The 17,567-nt window shown below is 43.5% G+C and overlaps 1 protein-coding gene across 1 annotated transcript in view; it reads right to left on the reverse strand.

The window, feature by feature from the left end:
- ripor3 (RIPOR family member 3) overlaps nucleotides 1-17,567 on the reverse strand; it is a 54,185-nt gene that overhangs the window by 11,954 nt on the left and 24,664 nt on the right. The window contains exons 3-13 of the mRNA XM_061218788.1: nucleotides 13,726-13,878; nucleotides 11,980-12,058; nucleotides 11,374-11,397; nucleotides 10,023-10,076; nucleotides 8,381-8,530; nucleotides 7,673-7,736; nucleotides 6,803-6,846; nucleotides 6,176-6,301; nucleotides 5,496-5,641; nucleotides 1,986-2,115; nucleotides 486-986 (exon numbers count right to left, since the gene is read on the reverse strand). Of these exons, the coding sequence (XP_061074772.1) occupies nucleotides 486-986; nucleotides 1,986-2,115; nucleotides 5,496-5,641; nucleotides 6,176-6,301; nucleotides 6,803-6,846; nucleotides 7,673-7,736; nucleotides 8,381-8,530; nucleotides 10,023-10,076; nucleotides 11,374-11,397; nucleotides 11,980-12,058; nucleotides 13,726-13,878 (1,471 nt within the window). The remainder of the gene's footprint in view (nucleotides 1-485; nucleotides 987-1,985; nucleotides 2,116-5,495; nucleotides 5,642-6,175; nucleotides 6,302-6,802; nucleotides 6,847-7,672; nucleotides 7,737-8,380; nucleotides 8,531-10,022; nucleotides 10,077-11,373; nucleotides 11,398-11,979; nucleotides 12,059-13,725; nucleotides 13,879-17,567) is intronic.

Here is a 17,567-nt window from a genome sequence, read left to right on the forward strand (position 1 = left end):
ATAAATTGCAGTAAGAAGATTATGTATGAAGCCCATTGGCTGACTCACTGAGAGGAAGCGACCCATTGGCTGGCTATAGACAACAACAATTTATACTTCTTGCAAATGCCGTAGTTCTTACTAAGACATTGGTGTGCACTTACTGTACAGCATGTTGGATAAAACCTAATGCTAAATAAATGTAATGCAATGTAATGTGATGTAATGTGATTGCTGCCTCACACAGGGCAAGCGGTCCTTTGGCTGTCTCACTCAGGGCACGCGTCCCATTGGCTGGTTAAAGACGACTGCTACATTATATTTTATGCAAATTGCATCTGACTCATGTTCTGTAGTTCTTACTATCTGCCCATTGGCTGCCTCCCTCAGGGCAAGCGGCCCATTGGCTGCCTTGCTCAGGGCCAGCGGCCCATTGGCTGCCTCGCTCAGGGCCAACGGCCCATTTGCTGCCTCGATCAGGGCCAGCGGCCCATTGGCTGACTCACTTTTAAGATGCTGTGGAAGTTGAGGATGCTCTTCTCCAGCCTCTGCAGCTCCCTCCCGGGCCGCTCCCCCTCCCGCAGCGCCCCCTGCAGGTCCCCCAGCAGAGCGCCGATCCTCCGGGCCGAGGCCCTCCTGAGGCCGCCGCCCCCGGGCGGGGCCTGCCCCCCCGGCTCCGCCCCCCCGGCCGCAGCCCCGTTCTGCCTGAGGATGTCCGGGGTGCTGTAACGCTGCGGGGGGAGGGGCGAGGACCTGGCCTGGCTCTCCGCGGGGGTTAGGGGCCCCACGGCCGGGTGGGCGGGCCAGCGGTCGCCCGTCTCCACAGGGTCGTCACGGGAACGAGAGGCCTCCTCCTCCTCCTCCTCCTCCTCTTCCTCCCCGCACAGGGAGGAGGTGGTGAAGGCCTGGGTGGAGTCGGACAGGTAGCTGAGGAGGGACACGCCCGGGGACTCCTTCCGAATCAGGGGGAAAGAGCTGTCGGGGTCCTGGAACTGCTTCACCATGGACTGGGGGAGAGGACGAGAGGAGAGGAAAAGAATAAGAGAAGAGAGGAAAAAAAAGTGGAGAAGAAGAGAGAGGAGAAGAAGGGAGATGGTGAGGATGAGAGGTTGGGTGGGGTAGGGGGACTCTTTCCAAACATCCGGGTCTCTCTGGGTGCTAATGTACTGTATCCACCGAGCGACGGGATTCACATTCCAGCACCGGAGGCCCACGGTCAACGCATTCCTTTGGGAACGCTTGGGCCTTTTCCACATTTTTGTAATGTTTCCTCTAAAATTCCCCAGCACGTTTACATTCAGATTGAAGAGCTTAGCAAGATTCTTGTGTCCTCAGGGTTTTACCCGTGGCCCGTTTATACAGTTGGACATTTTCAGAAGGTCAGATGAATCATTCGAGATTCAACGGCAACGTCCCATCTGAGAGTCGAAACTGCAACTTTTGAGATGCCGATTTCTGAACCATTGCGCTATAAGCTAAATTACACACACGTGTTCATGCACATTGTGCGTTATGCACAGTAAAATGCCCAGTGTTCATTCAACTAAAAGTGGCTAATTTACAAACACATGTAAAACATTTCAGCACAGAATAAATGCACAATGATTGGTCATGGTATTTGCTTTGCACAAATCATTGGTTGACTTCTTAGTTTTGCACGTGCTATAAGGTCCTAGTAAATCAGGACTTAAGAGAGTACATAGATCAAACATACTCTGTGAGAGTTGAGTTAATGTAACGAGAGAGATTTTTGCTTGGGTCCAAGGTAGGATTTGAACCCTACCTCTCACGTGTTACCGGTCGGGTAAAGACGAAATCGCCCCTAGTCAAGGGCAACGACGTTTTGAAGTTGAGGGTTATGCGTTGTCGTGGTAACCTGCTTCACTTTCACTGCACTTCACCGTGTTTACTAGCGAACTAGCCAATTTAACGCTGCTACATTAACACTGAACATTTTTAGTGCGTAGAGATGGAAACGATTTGTTTAGCACGTGCAAAGCACTTACGATGAAGTACTTCTCTGTGAAGCTGGGTGTGTTCGGCGGGGTCCAGCTGTAGAGCGAGCCCTTCCGGCTGTGGACGGACAGCTTGCTGGACGCGCTCGTCACGGGCCTCATCTCCGAGCTGTCGAACGGGCTGGAGAGGACGCAGCAGGGAACGCGCGAGTGCGCGAGAACGCGTCAAAGTCGCCAACAAGCAAACCAACAAGGATACTACTCCTGCAGTCCAAAGTTCAAAGACATGGAGGTTAGGGACTACCGATTAGCTCATTAGCTAACTCTGGCACATTTACATTGATGTGGAACCTGAAATGTAAGGACTACAGATGACAATTAGCTCATTAGCTAACTACGGTACATTTACATGGATGTGGAAACTGAAACGTAGGGACCAAAGTTGAAAATGAGCACATTAGCTAACTGGCACATTTACATGGATTTGGAAACTGAAAATGTTGATTAATGAGCATTGTCCCTGATAAAAGTAAATAAATAAATCTCTCCCCCCCAAAAAAGGACACTACTGCACCACGCATCACATGCAATGCATTTCAATAGTTGCTCATTTCAATTCTTCCAACATAAACTTATACAACAACATTTTTTTTTTTACAGTTTGGCAGTTGGTACTGTTGTGGAAAGATACATGTATTAGGACAGGATTGCTCATGGAGTGACCCGAGGCTAAAAGCAGCGTGTGCCGTGGCTGGGGTCCAGTTTTCTGGGTGTTAGCGACTCTGTGTGAGAGAGGGTGTTGTCAGAGGTTGTTAAATGAGGAAGGAGACACAGCGTCCCCCGGCCTGGCGGGGCAGAGAAACAGTCGCTCGCTGCTCGGCTCTGTTTAATTTACAGAGCCCGTAAAGAGAGAGCATGAAAATGACCTCCACCTGGAGTCTGTAAACTCACTCTGCAGTGAAACCTGATCCGTCCTGGGGAGAGCGCAGGGTGGGAGTGTGTGTGTGTCTGTATTTGAGTGTGTCTGTGTGTGTGTGTGTGTCTGTGTGTCTGTGCATATGTGTGTGTATGTGTGTGCGTGCGTGTGTGTATGTGCGTGTGACTGTTTGTGTGTGCGTGTATATTTGAGTGTGTCTGTGTGTTTCAGTGAATGTGTGTATTTCAGTGTTTGTGTGTGTATGCGTGTGTGTCTGTGTGTATTTCAGTGTATGTACGTGTGAGTGTGTGTGTGTACTTCAGTGTTTGTGTGTATGTGTGTGTTTGTGCGTGTGTGTGCATGTATGTGTGTGTGCGTGTGTGTGTGTGCATGTGTGTATGTATGTGCGTGTGTGTGTGTGCATGTGTGTGTATCTATGTGCGTGAGTGTGTATTTGAGTGCGTGCGTGTGTCTATTTGAGTGTATGTCTGTGTGTGTGTATGTGAGTGTGCATGCGTGTCTCTGTGTGTGTTTATTTCAGTGTGTATATGTGTGTGTGTGTGTGTATTTGAGTGTGTGTCTCTGTGTGTGCGTATTTGAGTGTGCGTATTTGAGTGTGTGTGTGTGTGTGTGTGTATTTGAGTGTGCGTATATGTGTGTGTGTGTGTCTATTTGAGTGTGTGTCTGTGTGTGTGTATGTGAGTGTGCATGCGTGTCTCTGTGTGTGTTTATTTCAGTGTGTGTATATGTGTGTGTGTGTGTATTTGAGTGTGTGTCTCTGTGTGTGCGTATTTGAGTGTGCGTGTTTGAGTGTGTGTCTGTGTGTGTGTTTATTTCAGTGTGTGTATATGTGTGTGTGTGTGTGTGTGTGTGTGTATTTGAGTGTGTGTCTGTGTGTGTGTGTATTTGAGTGTGCGTGTGTGTGTGTGTGTATTTGAGTGTGTGACTCTGTGTGTGTGTATCTGAGTGTGCGTGCGTGTCTGTGTGTGTGTGTATTTGAGTGTGTGTCTATGTGTGTGTGTGTTTGAGTGTGTGTGTGTGTGTATTTGAGTGTGTGACTCTGTGTGTGTGTATGTGAGTGTGCGTGCGTGTGTGTGTGTGTGTGTGTGTGTGTATTTGATTGTGCGTGTGTGTGTGTATTTGAGTGTGTGTCTCTGTGTGTGCGTATTTGAGTGTGTGTGTGTGTGTGTGTGTATTTGAGTGTGTGACTGTGTGTGTGTGTTTGTGAGTGTGCGTGCGTGCGTGTGTGTGTGTAATTGAGTGTGTGTGTGTGTGTAATTGAGTGTGTGTGTGTGTGTGTGTATTTGAGTGTGTGACTGTCTGTGTGTGTATGTGAGTGTGCGTGCGTGTCTGTGTGTGTGTGTGTAATTGAGTGTGTGTGTGTGTGTGTCTGTGTGTGTGTGTATGTGAGTGTGTGTGTGTGTGTGTGTGTGTGTGTGTGTGTGAGTGTGCGTGCGTGTCTGTGTGTGTGTGTAATTGAGTGTGTGTGTGTGTGTGTGTGTGTGTGTGTGTGTGTGTGTGTATGTGAGTGTGCGTGCGTGTCTGTGTGTGTGTGTGTATGTAATTGTGTGAGTGTGTGTGTGTGTGTGTGTATTTGAGTCTGTGCTCTCTCTCACAGCTGGGTCTGGGCAGCATCACAGAAAGTGAGGAAGGGAAGAGGTGCTGGAGGCCTGGTCTGTGTTTGGATACTGACCCTGAGAGCGGAACGCAGAGACCAGCTGAGAGACCCAACACACCCCCAACATCCCAACCGCTCCATCCCTAATGTCCAAACCTCAAATACCCCAAATCCCACAACCCCCCAAACCCCAATACCTCAAAACCCTACCCTAAATACCCCACCCCCTCAACCCCCCAAACCCCAATACCCTGAAACTCTACCCTCAATACCCCAACTGCCAATACCCCACACTCCTCAACCCTCAATACCCCTAAGTATTTATTGTCAACTGTATCCTCCACTACATTTCCTGAATCCATTCTCAAAATGGTTGGGAGGGGAGGAGTTACAGTATACTACGGTGGCATCACAGTTTAAGGTTGGAGTTGCATTTTCATTGTTTTGGGAAGTAGTAGTATTGAAGTAGTACATGACACATACAAAATGAGATAGATAAATTATTCCAAAGGCTAGGACCAGCTTCTTCCAAGATATAAACCAGGCGTGTTCAACCTCAGTCCTGGGGGACTCTGTGTCTGCTGGTTTTTGTTCCAGTCAATTTCTTGAACAATTAAAGTTGTCGAAAACAGGTGTTTAAGTTCTTACCACATTTTCCCCCTTAAACCCATGTTTTTCAATGACCAGGTGTTCACATTTTCAGTAATTAGGACCCAATTTATTTCAGCAGTCAATATAATTTAGCCGGTTAAACACGACAACTCGTTTCTAAAGGAAATGGAACCATTAGGTAATCTAAGGGATTAAAAGTAATGGGACGTGAACACAGGACACCGTCATGGCGTGCACAGCTGCATCTGACACAATGAGGCCTTCAGAGCGAAATTAATCCCTCAAGTGATTAAGCATCTCCTGAAGAATTTAACAGCTTTCATATTGGGGGTTGGAAAATGAACACACACATGGGGGGGGGGAGACCTCCGATTTTGGGGGGTCCCCACGGACGGAGCGAGGGGGGGAAACTCACTTCCAAACGACCTCCAGCTGCAGTTTAATGGTCCCCAGCTCTGTGATGTCCACCACCATTATCTGAGGCTGCGAGGTGAAGAAGTCGGCGCTCTCGCAGGTAACCATGCCGACCAGCATGGAGCCCAGCCCCTTCACCTCCGTCACCTGACCAAGACAGAGAGGTCAAAGGTCGCCCGTACACCCGTACTGTATGTTCTTGTTTTTATGTAGTTCTAATCTTTCTGCGTCTGTAAATAGCCCTCTGTGAACTCCAAAGCTACTTAGAACAAACTCTTCTTGTACACAGCTCGAGGGCTTGGGCCATTCACATTTAATCGTGCTTGGCAAATAAATAAAATATATATTTTTGTTTTTGGCTTCGAATCAGTGTCTCTTTGTCCTCCCTCGGAAATGCGCTATTTGTGATTTTGTGAGGACGCAAATGTTTTGTTTAAAATGAACTCGGTCCCTCTGGTTTTGTGTCCGTTTCCTGCTTTACTTGGTTTTCAGTGAGCCCTGTGCCCTGTGTGTCTGTGCGTGTGAGAGAGTGTGTGTGTGTGTGTGTGTGTGCGTGTGTGCGCGCCTCCGTCTCCCCGCGTGCTGCAGTAGACAGGAAGCTGTCCGTCATCACAGCTCTGAAGCGCTGTTTACACAGGTGAGCCCGCAGCCGTGTGTGGGTCCTGTCTCCACATCACTCACCTTTATTTCAAAGTTCTCGTGGATGTGGGGGAGGAAGACCATCTCCTCTTCATCCCATGACTGCCGGTCGTCTGTCTGGATCTCTCCACGCATCTTCCACCTCTGTCTGCCCAGACGTACCAACACCTGGACAGAGTGACAGACAGACATGATCTGACCAGGAAACGTAATCTTATAACCACAATATACCATTATAATAATTATGATATACTGCAGACCTGGGTAAAGTTCATAATTGTTTGAGATTCAAATGCTTGAGATTCATAATTGTTTGAGATTCAAATAACCTAGTAATACTAGGTTTTACTGTGCTTTTCTGGTGTATCGGAACCTATGACATACCCTCAAAAACTGTAAACCCTGCCTTCTGGTCCTCTTGGTTGGCTCAATTGCACCAGACAAGTACAATCAAGTTCAATCAAGCACAGAAAAGTATTTTAATCCAAAACAATTATGTATTTGACCCAGGTCTGATATACTGTATACGATAATAGCATCATAATCATTGTGGCATTGTGGCGAGATTATAATCATGCAGATCTGGGCTTGATTTTGTCCTTCATATCTAAGATTCACAATTCAATTCAAGTCTAACAGTGAGTGAAAAATGGTGAAACGGAAACGCACCTCATACTGATCCCCAGGGCAAAGACGAGCAAAACCTATCAGCCCTGGTAAACAGAGAGGGAAAATGTTAACGTGCAGTATATTTACGTTAAGGTCATTTCAATTCAGTTAAAAACACAAAACCATGCAACTTGGCTGGATCCCTAAGTTAATACCCTCTATTACGTCTATGTCTACTAATGCCATAATCATTTAATACACTCTAAAGAAAAAGGCTTAACAAGCATTTTAGTCTTGTAATGACACTTAAAATGTTCTTGTTTTCTCTCAAGTAGAGAATATTGTTGAATTGGAATTTTCTAACCCCATTGGCAAGTCTTGAATTAGTAAAACCATCTCACCTCATTGTCAATAGCTAATATTAAGATTTTAAGTATAATAGATATAAGACTAAAATGCTTGTTGGTTATTTTGTAGCTTTTGCAGCGTATGCTTTTTGGTTGGTCTCACTACGGATGTTAGAGTTCCCGAGCCCAGTGCCTGTATTTTGGGTTAAAGACAAGCTGAAACAGGAGTTAGAGCAGCACTAGCTTCCACAATATGACGTATATGACGGATCTTTGGAGGGCAAGGAGTCGATTTGACTGATAGTCTATGCCTCTGGGGGGAAGAATACAAGTCGCTGCGTGAATAGATATTGATATTGAAAATGGACAGATATTTTATTTAAATACACACTGATACAAGATGATGTCAAATCTTGTAAAATCTTGTTTTCCAGTAAGTAGATGAAAAAAACAAGTATTACAATTTTATATGTTTATTGGAATATACAGTATACTTCAACACGCATTAGTATGGTTAAGAATTATTGACTAAATTGGGGAAAAGATGAATTTTGATCTTTCAGCTCCTCGCCCTATGCTGTACCTTTCATCTTGATGTGCAGTTCTCCCAGGAGGATCTCCAGCTCCCCCTCCATGATGCACATGTCCTGTAACGCACAGTCGGTTTGGGGACGGATTATCTCAGCGAGCTCGCCCATTTTTCACTGTGTGACACCTGGAGCTCTCAGGTGGCCGATGAGATGGAAACAGCGAGATGCTAGATACCAAAAAACTTTCTATACCAAGCAGTATAATGGAGTCTATGTATCTAAGCTGTAGTAAGCTAGCCTACTGTAGCTTTATCAGCTACTGTTAGCCATCATTTTTTACACTTTGGTGGCGCCTCTATGTGGGCACCTCCTACCTCCAGGATGTGTTGGTGGTTTGGGTGCATTTGTGTGTGTGTGTGTGTGACAGAGAGAGAGAGTGAGCGTGTCGTGTGTGTGACACACCTGTGTGTATGTGTGTGTGTATGTGTGTATATGTGTGTGTGTGTGAGAGAGAGAGAGAGAGAGAGAGTGAGCGTGTTGTGTGTGTGATACACCTGTGTGTATGTGTGTGTATATGTGTGAGAGAGAGAGAGAGAGAGTGAGCGTGTCGTGTGTGTGACACACCTGTGTGTATGTGTGTATGTGTGTGTGTGTGTGTGTGTGTGTATGTGTATGTGTGTATGTGTGTGTGTGTGTATGTGTGTGTGTGTGTGTGTGTGTGTATGTGTGTGTGTGCGTGTGTGTATGTGTGCAGCCCGTACCTCCAGGCCATGCCGGTGGTTACGGGTGAGCTCCAGCAGGCTGTCCCTGGACGCGCGGGAGGAGGGGGACAGGGAGAAGGCCCTCTTCATGTTCGCTGCGCCCTGACACAGGCGCCACTGGATGCAGTAGGTTTCATACAGCTCCTCCACCTGCCACCCCAAAACAGGCTTTTAGAGGCCCCACTCTGGCTCCACACAGGGGTTTTACAGCATGTCCAACTTCCGCAACACACACACACAACACACACACACACACACACGCTGCTTCCATTATTAGCCGTATTCATATCAGACCTGGGTCAAATATGTAATTGTTTTGGATTAAAATATTGTTCTGTGCTCGATTGAGCCAACCTAAGCAGTGAAGCACCTGGAACTATCGCTGCTGAGCACAAATCACTGAGGCTTGCTAGCTAGCTAATTAACAACAGTACACAATTTCAGCTTCACTTTATCGCTGTGCAGCTAGCTGTCTTAGCAAGTTAGACTGCATTCATGGCATATTAGCTTGTTAGCTAAAAATCTATAACTGGTGGCTATGAATGCAAGTAAATATGTAAACCCAGCTCATGAAATGCCTGTATACAACACACAACTGCACAAATTGATCTTAGGTAGAACACTTGACTTTCCATAAGAATGATCTGTACAAAAATGAACTTCTATTTCAGTGGCATCTGATTCGTAATGTAGGCACTTATTTCTGCTGTTTAGGCTAGGCTATGCAGTAAAAGCAGTCTTGCTTGCTAAGTCAGCTAGATATGTAGCTTAAGCCAGAGTTGCCAAATCTCACACTTTTGGCTTGAGACTCTTGAGACTTTCAGGCTCTGTCTCATGCCCTCACATTGAGATTTTTAACCTAGAGGGCAATAGAGGGCAATGCATCTCACGTTAATATAATAATCTCATGCCAAGACAGCCATTAGTTGGCAACTCTGTCTTTAGCTGAAATCGTGTGCTATCAGTAATTATATTGTAAACTAGCTAGCTAGCAAACCTCTGCATTACACAGGTTATTCCAAAACATCTTGACCAAAACAATCATTGTTTCACAAACTACTAAACATAATGAAATTGTTATTGACCGATTAGGTTTTCTTTGGTTGTTAAATCAGCTTTGGTTTTACATGGAAGTCAATGGGGAAAAGGCTCAGCAGCCATAGAACGGGTGCTTCACAGCTTAGGTTGGCTCTCCCACCCTCTCCAGTTCCAATTGACACTCCATGGTTCCAACACACTAGACAAGCTCAGTTGAAAAGTACAATATTTGAATCCAAAACAATGACATATTTGACCCAGGTCTGATTGGAACCATATTTTCTCAGGCCATGCTGCGGGTAATTTCTTCTGTAAAGATTGTCATCTGTTAAAAATGGTAGGCAAACACACCAACAGATCATTGATATCAGCTGTTTAAAAAATACCAAACAGGTGGTGAGGTGTTATTTAAGTATATTGGAGTTTTTTTATTGGTTTCCGATGGCATGACGGGTCTTGAGAATGAAGAGTCTGTGTCAAATGCTTTAGTTTCCCATGACCTACTTTATCTTATTATTTTCCTATGAAGCTGTTCAGAGGAGCCATTGAGTCACTTCTCACGCTTGTGTTTGTTGTTATAGATTTGAACCATTAAATCGGTTACCTTACTGACGTGGAACTCCAGCCTCCGCATGTATCTCTCCAAAGCTCGGATCTCCTGTCGAGACGAAGAAATGGCAGACTTTTAGGATACGTGTTCGTGGTTTTTCGGCCATGTTTTACCTTGGTAACAGTTGCACAGCACAACTCAGCAAATACAAGCTAAGAGAAAAAGCCTGTCTTAGATTGAGAGATGAAACAAACATTTTTGTTTTTTGGTATTTTACTGAATGTGGAGAGTGTCTTTTCTGATGAGTGCAATGCAAACCTGGGTCAAATATGAAATAATTTTGGATTCAAAATACTTTACTGAGCTTGCCCGGTGTATTGGAGCCTATGAAGTACTCTCAAAAAGTCCTCTCAAACCCTGCCTTTTGGTCCTCTCAGTTGGCTCAACTGTATTTGAATCCAAAAGTATTTAGTATTTCGCCCAGGTCTGGTACAATGGCACACCTTAACTCCATACAGTGTTCCTGTTCTTATATATTAGCTGGTAAATGGGCTCTCAATTGGCTTGGTACTGTGTCTGTGGCCTTCCCACACAGAAGCCCCTATTACAGTCATCCAGTCCATGACATAATGCACAATCCATTATGATTCACCTGGCCAGTAACATTTAGGCTAATGCATTTCAGTCAGTTCTGCTTGGCTCTAGATGCGGAGGCATCTGAAAAAGTGCATATAAAATGAGCACAGAGCAGAGCCAGAGCAGCCAGACAATGAGCTGAGCATGTGCAGAGAGATGCTGTGTGCCAGAAGAGACAGTTCTGCTTCTGAAAAGTAGATATTTGAGTGCGAGTTGGGCGTGTCGGACAGAGTTTTGAGCACTGCGTATACCCCCGAGAGAGCAGAATGGCTGGGGTCATGTAAGCAAAGCTTTCTGCATTGCAAAAGCCAAAAAATAAGAACAACAAGTAGCATAGTCTTTTAAGACTTAAAGTCTTCTATAAATTGTTTTGCTAAAAAAACAAAAACAAAACTATTGCCAATGAGTTGTGAGACAGTTTTACTCATTTCAAGATTTGTCAATTGGGATGGCATTTACTTGTCAAGCAGAAACTTAAGTCTTGTTGCAGGATACTTGATTCGACAGAGGTTTTTTGCAGTGTGTGAATTAATGTTCCACTCGCTCAACTTGTGGCATTCATAGAATATCAAGTAAACCCTGAAATGGATATACACTGACCCTTAGGTATTGGGTTTCTTTTTCAGCATGTAAATTGATGGATGGTACACAACTGCCCCTCCCGAGTGTATTACTGTAGGCAATGCTCACTAATGTCATGTCTACATTATAGCAACAATGTTAAGACTGAAGCAAGACTGCAATGCTTATAGTACATAAGAGAACATACCTTTTCTAGGTCATATAGAAAAGCCTAGAATTGGAAAAAAAGAGAAGATTTTCCGTTAGAATGAGTGACAGTCCGTACAGTTACAGCCTGTATTGGTGCAGTAAATTATTAGGGTACCAAGTCGGTGCAATCATTCAGGTTATTCAAATTAACTACATTTTTTATTAAGCAAAATATCAGTAGTTTTATCCCTACGATAGTTTGGCGACCTATCTAGGGTGTATTCCTGCCTCTAGCCCAGAGCATGCTGGGATATGCTCCAACACCCCCCGCAACCCTGACCAGGAATAAGTTGGATGGATGGATCTGTGCTTCTATCTCACCGTAATTACACAGGGATTACAGTATTTCTGTGTTTTACTGTAACAAACACTCAAAGGCATAGACAGATCACTGGTCTCCCGGTTCTGCATTAACTTATAGCCACCTTTATTGGGGGGATTTGTGCTGTAGACCTTTAAGCCAGGTTGATATTTTAGTCTTTGCGTGGAGTGAGCATTCGGATTATGTGACGGACCACGGGGAGGTTTTTCACCGAAAGCTCGGCGGCTAACTCCGGCGTGATTTATGAGTGTTGGGCAGGGGCCCTTCTCTGGATTATCTTACCAGTCTGGAGTTCCTTCTGCTGTCCTTCTGCTGGGAAGACAGGAAGTCCATCTCCGCCTGATGGCCCTCCAGGTACTCCCTGCAAACAGGAGCACAGATGTGACCGTGAACCCGTGGTCTAATGTTTAACCTCGGCCGGTTCGGGTCAGGGACGTGACCCCCTGATAATATGTACTGCAAGGGGAGGGTTGTGTTAAACAGGCCCACTCCCCCAAAAAAAAGCCTTCCGCTGTTTTTTTTCCCTGGTCAGTAGAACAAAGCACAGTATTCAGTCTTTGGTCATATTTTCTACATTTGCTTAAAAAACACCTCATTCGGTAAAATTTTTTATTATTTGTCGACTGTGAAAATATATTTTCTCAGACTAGAGAAATGTTTAAACATTAAAATTGGGCTGACAAGTGCAAACCTCGTTTTGTGTACTTTTAGAATTACTGACTGTGTGATAATTATACAAACATTATTGAAACCAACTGGAGCTTTTGGCTTAAACAGTCCCTAAACACTGAATTAAGCAGAATCCACTCAATGAATTAAGCAATCTCCATTCTGTTAATTAAACAAGTTAAATTCTTCTATGTACTGAATTGAAAAGGGTATAAAAAAACATATAGACCGTCACCCAAAGTGATCTCCCATCAGCATATTGGCTCATGCAGAGGGAGCGAAAACACAGCATTGCTCCTGTGAAAATTCTTAGAGTTCACTGAACTTCAGCCCTGCCAGTGATATGGAATGATGCAATGTAAATACAATGCAAGACTAATGTGGTACTGTGTAGGGTCGAGCTTCCTACATCACATGTCTCAAATTATTTCCAGATTTTCATGTTCTTAAACTTGAGTTATATATTGGAATCACCTTAAGAAATCTGTCTAGCATCCTGGTACGATGCTGGGCAGTCATACTGTAATAGTCATTTTAATATCCCCCCCATATTTTCCCATAAAAGTCTCAGATAATGGCATTAAAATTTTTTTCCTGTTACAGCGATAACACAACCAATGTAGATGAACTAGCTTATTCCTGTTGAGTTGACATCATGGATTTCTCTTCTGAGCAAAATGACAACTAAAATGGCTCCTTTCTAAAATAATGAGAGAAGACGCTGCCCGAGAGTTGTGAAAAATTAATTAAGCAATCTCTATTCTATTAATTAAACAGCTTCAAGCTAAATTATTCCATATGCTGAATCGACGAGAGTATAAAAAACATATAGACCATCACCCAAAGTGATCTATGCAGTCTCACCAAAAGGACATTAAAGGGACTTCAACTGGGTTGTTTAAATGCATAAAAGGATTTCTAAAATAATTCTTCTCACAGAGCATAAATGTCAGTCAGTAAAATTTTGACGCTGTGTCAAGGCTATATAAACTGTGTAATCCACCTTTCACACTCAACCCATACAGTATGTTAATGTGAAGAAATGATGCGTATACAGCACATAGCATATATTGTTTGTGCGCATATGCTGTATCAGCATCCAATGCAGTAAGGCAATATGGGCATGCTTAAGAGTTGCAATTAACCAAACTTATACTTAGCCTCATTCATTTATATGGCACAGATCATGCAAAGAACTTCAGCCCAATGACCTTTACAAACACAGATGATAAACTAACAACACGAAGGACAAGTTATGACCTCACAGCACAGAGAGAACGTGATAGGGAGAGAGTAATGGAAGAGCGGTGCTAAGTTGGTGAATCGGTGAGCAGTTGTGGTAATGCCGACGGCACTTACTTTAGCCCCTTGCGAAGGGCCTGGAATATTCTGTCCACCTGCTCTGGCTGCGGTCCCCACATGGTGCTGCTGACCCTGCCTGTGGAGTGAGGAATTCTGGGAATCTTCCTGGCCGTGCCTTTGGACCGTAGCGAGCTTCTCACCGCGGAGACCCTGCAGAAAAACGGCGTTAGACACAGCCGAGAAAGACAGATTTAGCTGCACCGCAGGAAAGACAGAATAAACCACGCCACAGGACAGCCAATCACGTCTCACTGACCCCCATTCATCTGTTGGCCATTCTTTCAGGGAACTGGTGATGCCTTTTCATCATTGTGTTTTGTTCCCTTTATGGAGCTATCAGAATTTTTCAAGCTATAGAAACCCCTGTTTTTTCCAACATGAGGCTGTTATACATGGTATTCACAGTAATTCATTGGACACAGTGAGCTTTTTTCATATCAGTCTGGCTCTTTGGAGATCTGTGGAAATGTCTATATTTCTGACAGCAGGAGTCTACATTATTGTATTCACAGGGCCATGAGTTTTATGCAACATTTTTAGCTTTTTACGTGCTGGAGATTTCACTACCCCCTGCTGGTGATGCTATGTGTCTCTTCATTCTAATTTGGGGCTATGCCCTAATCAAGCTGCTAATTGCCTAAACCTGCCTATATATTGCCCTGCTGCAGTTATTTTCTCTCGGAAGTCAGAATAACTCTTTGTAGGATCAGGGGTTGTAGTCTTCGGTGGGCTCTGCTGTTGCCTGGTCTGTACCTGTCCAACACCCGCAACTATTTGTATGTTTTTTTTTTGTATATCTTTATTATAAATGTGTTTTGTATGACTTTTGGGGACGTTCTTTTTTACCATTGCTTTGTTTTTGGCCACTAGGGACTTCAGTATTGCATCCAAACTGCTCCCCAGGTAACAGGGATTTTGGTATGTAGTTATTATTTAGACAATGATGGAGGACCTTCTCAAGCCAATTGTGCAGCCAAGAAAAATGTTGCTTGATCAACCTTAATCATCTCCGTTAATATGTCATTTACCACTGCAGCATGCAATCTTGTCTGAAGAGGGCCTGTATGAGTGTAGCCTTTGTTCTAGCCTGGCACTATGATACTGAATTCAACTAATGAATGAATCACGCTTTTCAATCAGGGGTCAGTCCATTTATTCATAGTTTTGGAAAAAGTAACAGCAGGAGAAAATCAATGAAGTTATATAATTAAGGCTTGGTACTGTAACTTCTTTTTCATGCACGGGAAAACAGCACAGCCCCTTTTTCATATACAGTATAATTTTTTACAGAATTGAATTATTTTCATGTATGCATTTACACCAGAATATTTTCTTCACTAGCAAAACATTAGTAATCAGTAATGCAAAAATCAGCTAATCTTGGGTATTAAGAAGGCTAAGCTGGAGCGGGTTGCTGTGCATAAGTAATGACATCATCAGATGGCCTACTACACACTCTCCGCTGGTGAATTGCAGTTATCGTACCGGGCTGAGGGACATACCGGGCATCATTTTACGAAGCAGGATTACTGAGTTGGCTGGATACCCACACCGGATAAAACCTGGAACAGCTCTTTTTACTTCAGTCCATGTTCCAGATTTGGGAGGGTTCCAGGTTTTACTAAGTGCAGTTACCAGACAACTGAATAATCAGTCAAATATACTGTAAGGATTTGCTAAGAATACATTTCAACCTTAAAAATGGTCCCTGTTACTGTATCATTTTTCAGGCTCAGATGTTGTTTGGATGTGTCCATTTTTACCCATGAACTACACAGGGTCAGACTCAGGATGGAAATAGAATCCCTGTCAGCCACCTTATTAATCCGCTAACTAATCACACAGTGGAGTTCAGTTCATACATGTTAGTCTAAATGCGGTAGATGCCTGACTGACACCCAGTACAATGCCTCTTGGGAAACAAGGTAAAGAAAACCTCACATCCTTAGTGAGTGCACATAGCCTATACAGTGCTCTTAGTCAGATTTCTTTCCTACCTTGGAGACATTAGTGACGGTGATTATAATGTCAATGTAGGGTTTAATTCCATTATGGTACTTCATTACATTTTCTAGAGTAGACCCAGCAACCTGTTACCAAGCAATATCACATTATCATTTTTTGTTATATAATTTCTTTGGGCAAAAATGTTAAGCAGGAGATTTAGGAATCAATGAAATTAGAAACTTTAAAACTAAAATAATGCACAGAAGGATTTCTGAATCCTTGACTCATTATCACATTTGTTTGTGTTTTGGTGGCCCCAGCCTAGCCATAGCTTCTCGGTGAACTCTTATCCATAATCTGCTTTCCATCCTCTGAAAAACAAAGGATAAAGCTTTATGTTGTGTTTTCAAAAGGCTTAAATCATTTGTCTGCTTTTATTTAAGACCGACACCAGACTAGAGCTATAGTTTGACCTACTCCCTTCATTATTTGCAGTGCAGTTGCAAGGCGTTTACATTCTTGAAACAAGCATAGATGGACAAAATGTGTAATGTTGAGTTAACCCTTGGTGTGGTTGGAGTCAAATTGACCCATTTGAAAGAGGAATGATGAAAACAAGCGATGAAAACTATGTCCAACACTTATTATGTATTTACATTTGTTGTTCCCCATTTGTATTTGCCTTATGTCTTTGCCTTCATTGTTTCTTTGAATATTATAAGATAAGATTAAGCATAATTGTGAAAGCACTAAATATCAATAGCTACTGCATGAAAACATTGTTTCATTTGAATTTGACAGAGAGGAACACTGCACACTTGAGCTCTGCAATTTTATTACCATCATTTTGACTTCAAGTCTTGAAAATTAGAAAGATTGTGGAGCTTAAGTGTCCTGTGCAGTGTACTTTTCTTTGTTTATGTCCAATCACCAGCACCTCATTTAACATTATGGTGTTCATTTTGCTTCTTTTCTCACAAATATTTCACAGATAAACATGATTTATAAATGGAAACTAATAACCAAATACAGTGCCCTCCATAATGTTTGGGACAAAGACATTTTTATTTTTATTTGGCTCTGTACTCCACAATTTTAGATTTGTAATCAAAACCATTCACGTGCAGATTGTCAGCTTTTATTCAAGGGTACTTTTATACATTTTGGTTTCATTGTGTAGATAGCTCTCCTGTCTCACACTGCTGGTTAATGCGTTCACCCAATCACCACCCAGGGACAGCTCTCCTGTCTCACATTGCTGGTTAATGCATTCACCCAATCACCACCCAGCGGCAGCTCTCCTGTCTCACATTATTGGCTTGAGGAATTGTGTTCCACGCACAAAAATAGGGAATCTGGGTGGATCCAGATTTTCCATAATTGAATGGGACTACATCACAAAACTCCCATCCAATTCCACCAGAAAAGATTGCCAAAAGTCAATGAACTGATGAGAGACTGAGTGATTAGTCTCCTATTTTTCTCTTGCTCTATATCTTCTCTCTCTCTCTCTCTCTTTCTCTCTCTCTCTCTCTCTCTCTATTCTCCATTCCAGGAAGCGCATTCCTTTGTGCTGCCCCAGAGTTCAAAACATATGGCTTCTTTCACCCTTATACCATGCTCAAAGCACAGAAGCTCGTCAGATAAGCCCCTCGTGTGGGACAGATTCTCTCTGCTGTGTGTCATCTCTCCTCCCTCAGATGGCCTTCTGGAACATTCTTTCTTATAGCCTGCATCCATCTTTAGTGAGGACATGTAATTTGTGTGAACTTAAGAGGCGTTCGGCGATGGCCTGTCGATTGGACAGTGTAAAGTCCTTGTTTTCTTGCAACAAATTCTGTAGTATATGACATGATTTTCTCTTTTGATCGGGTAACCAAGCCTTTCTGTTT

Source organism: Conger conger, chromosome 14, assembly GCF_963514075.1.
Source record: "Conger conger chromosome 14, fConCon1.1, whole genome shotgun sequence".
NCBI lineage: Eukaryota > Metazoa > Chordata > Actinopteri > Anguilliformes > Congridae > Conger > Conger conger.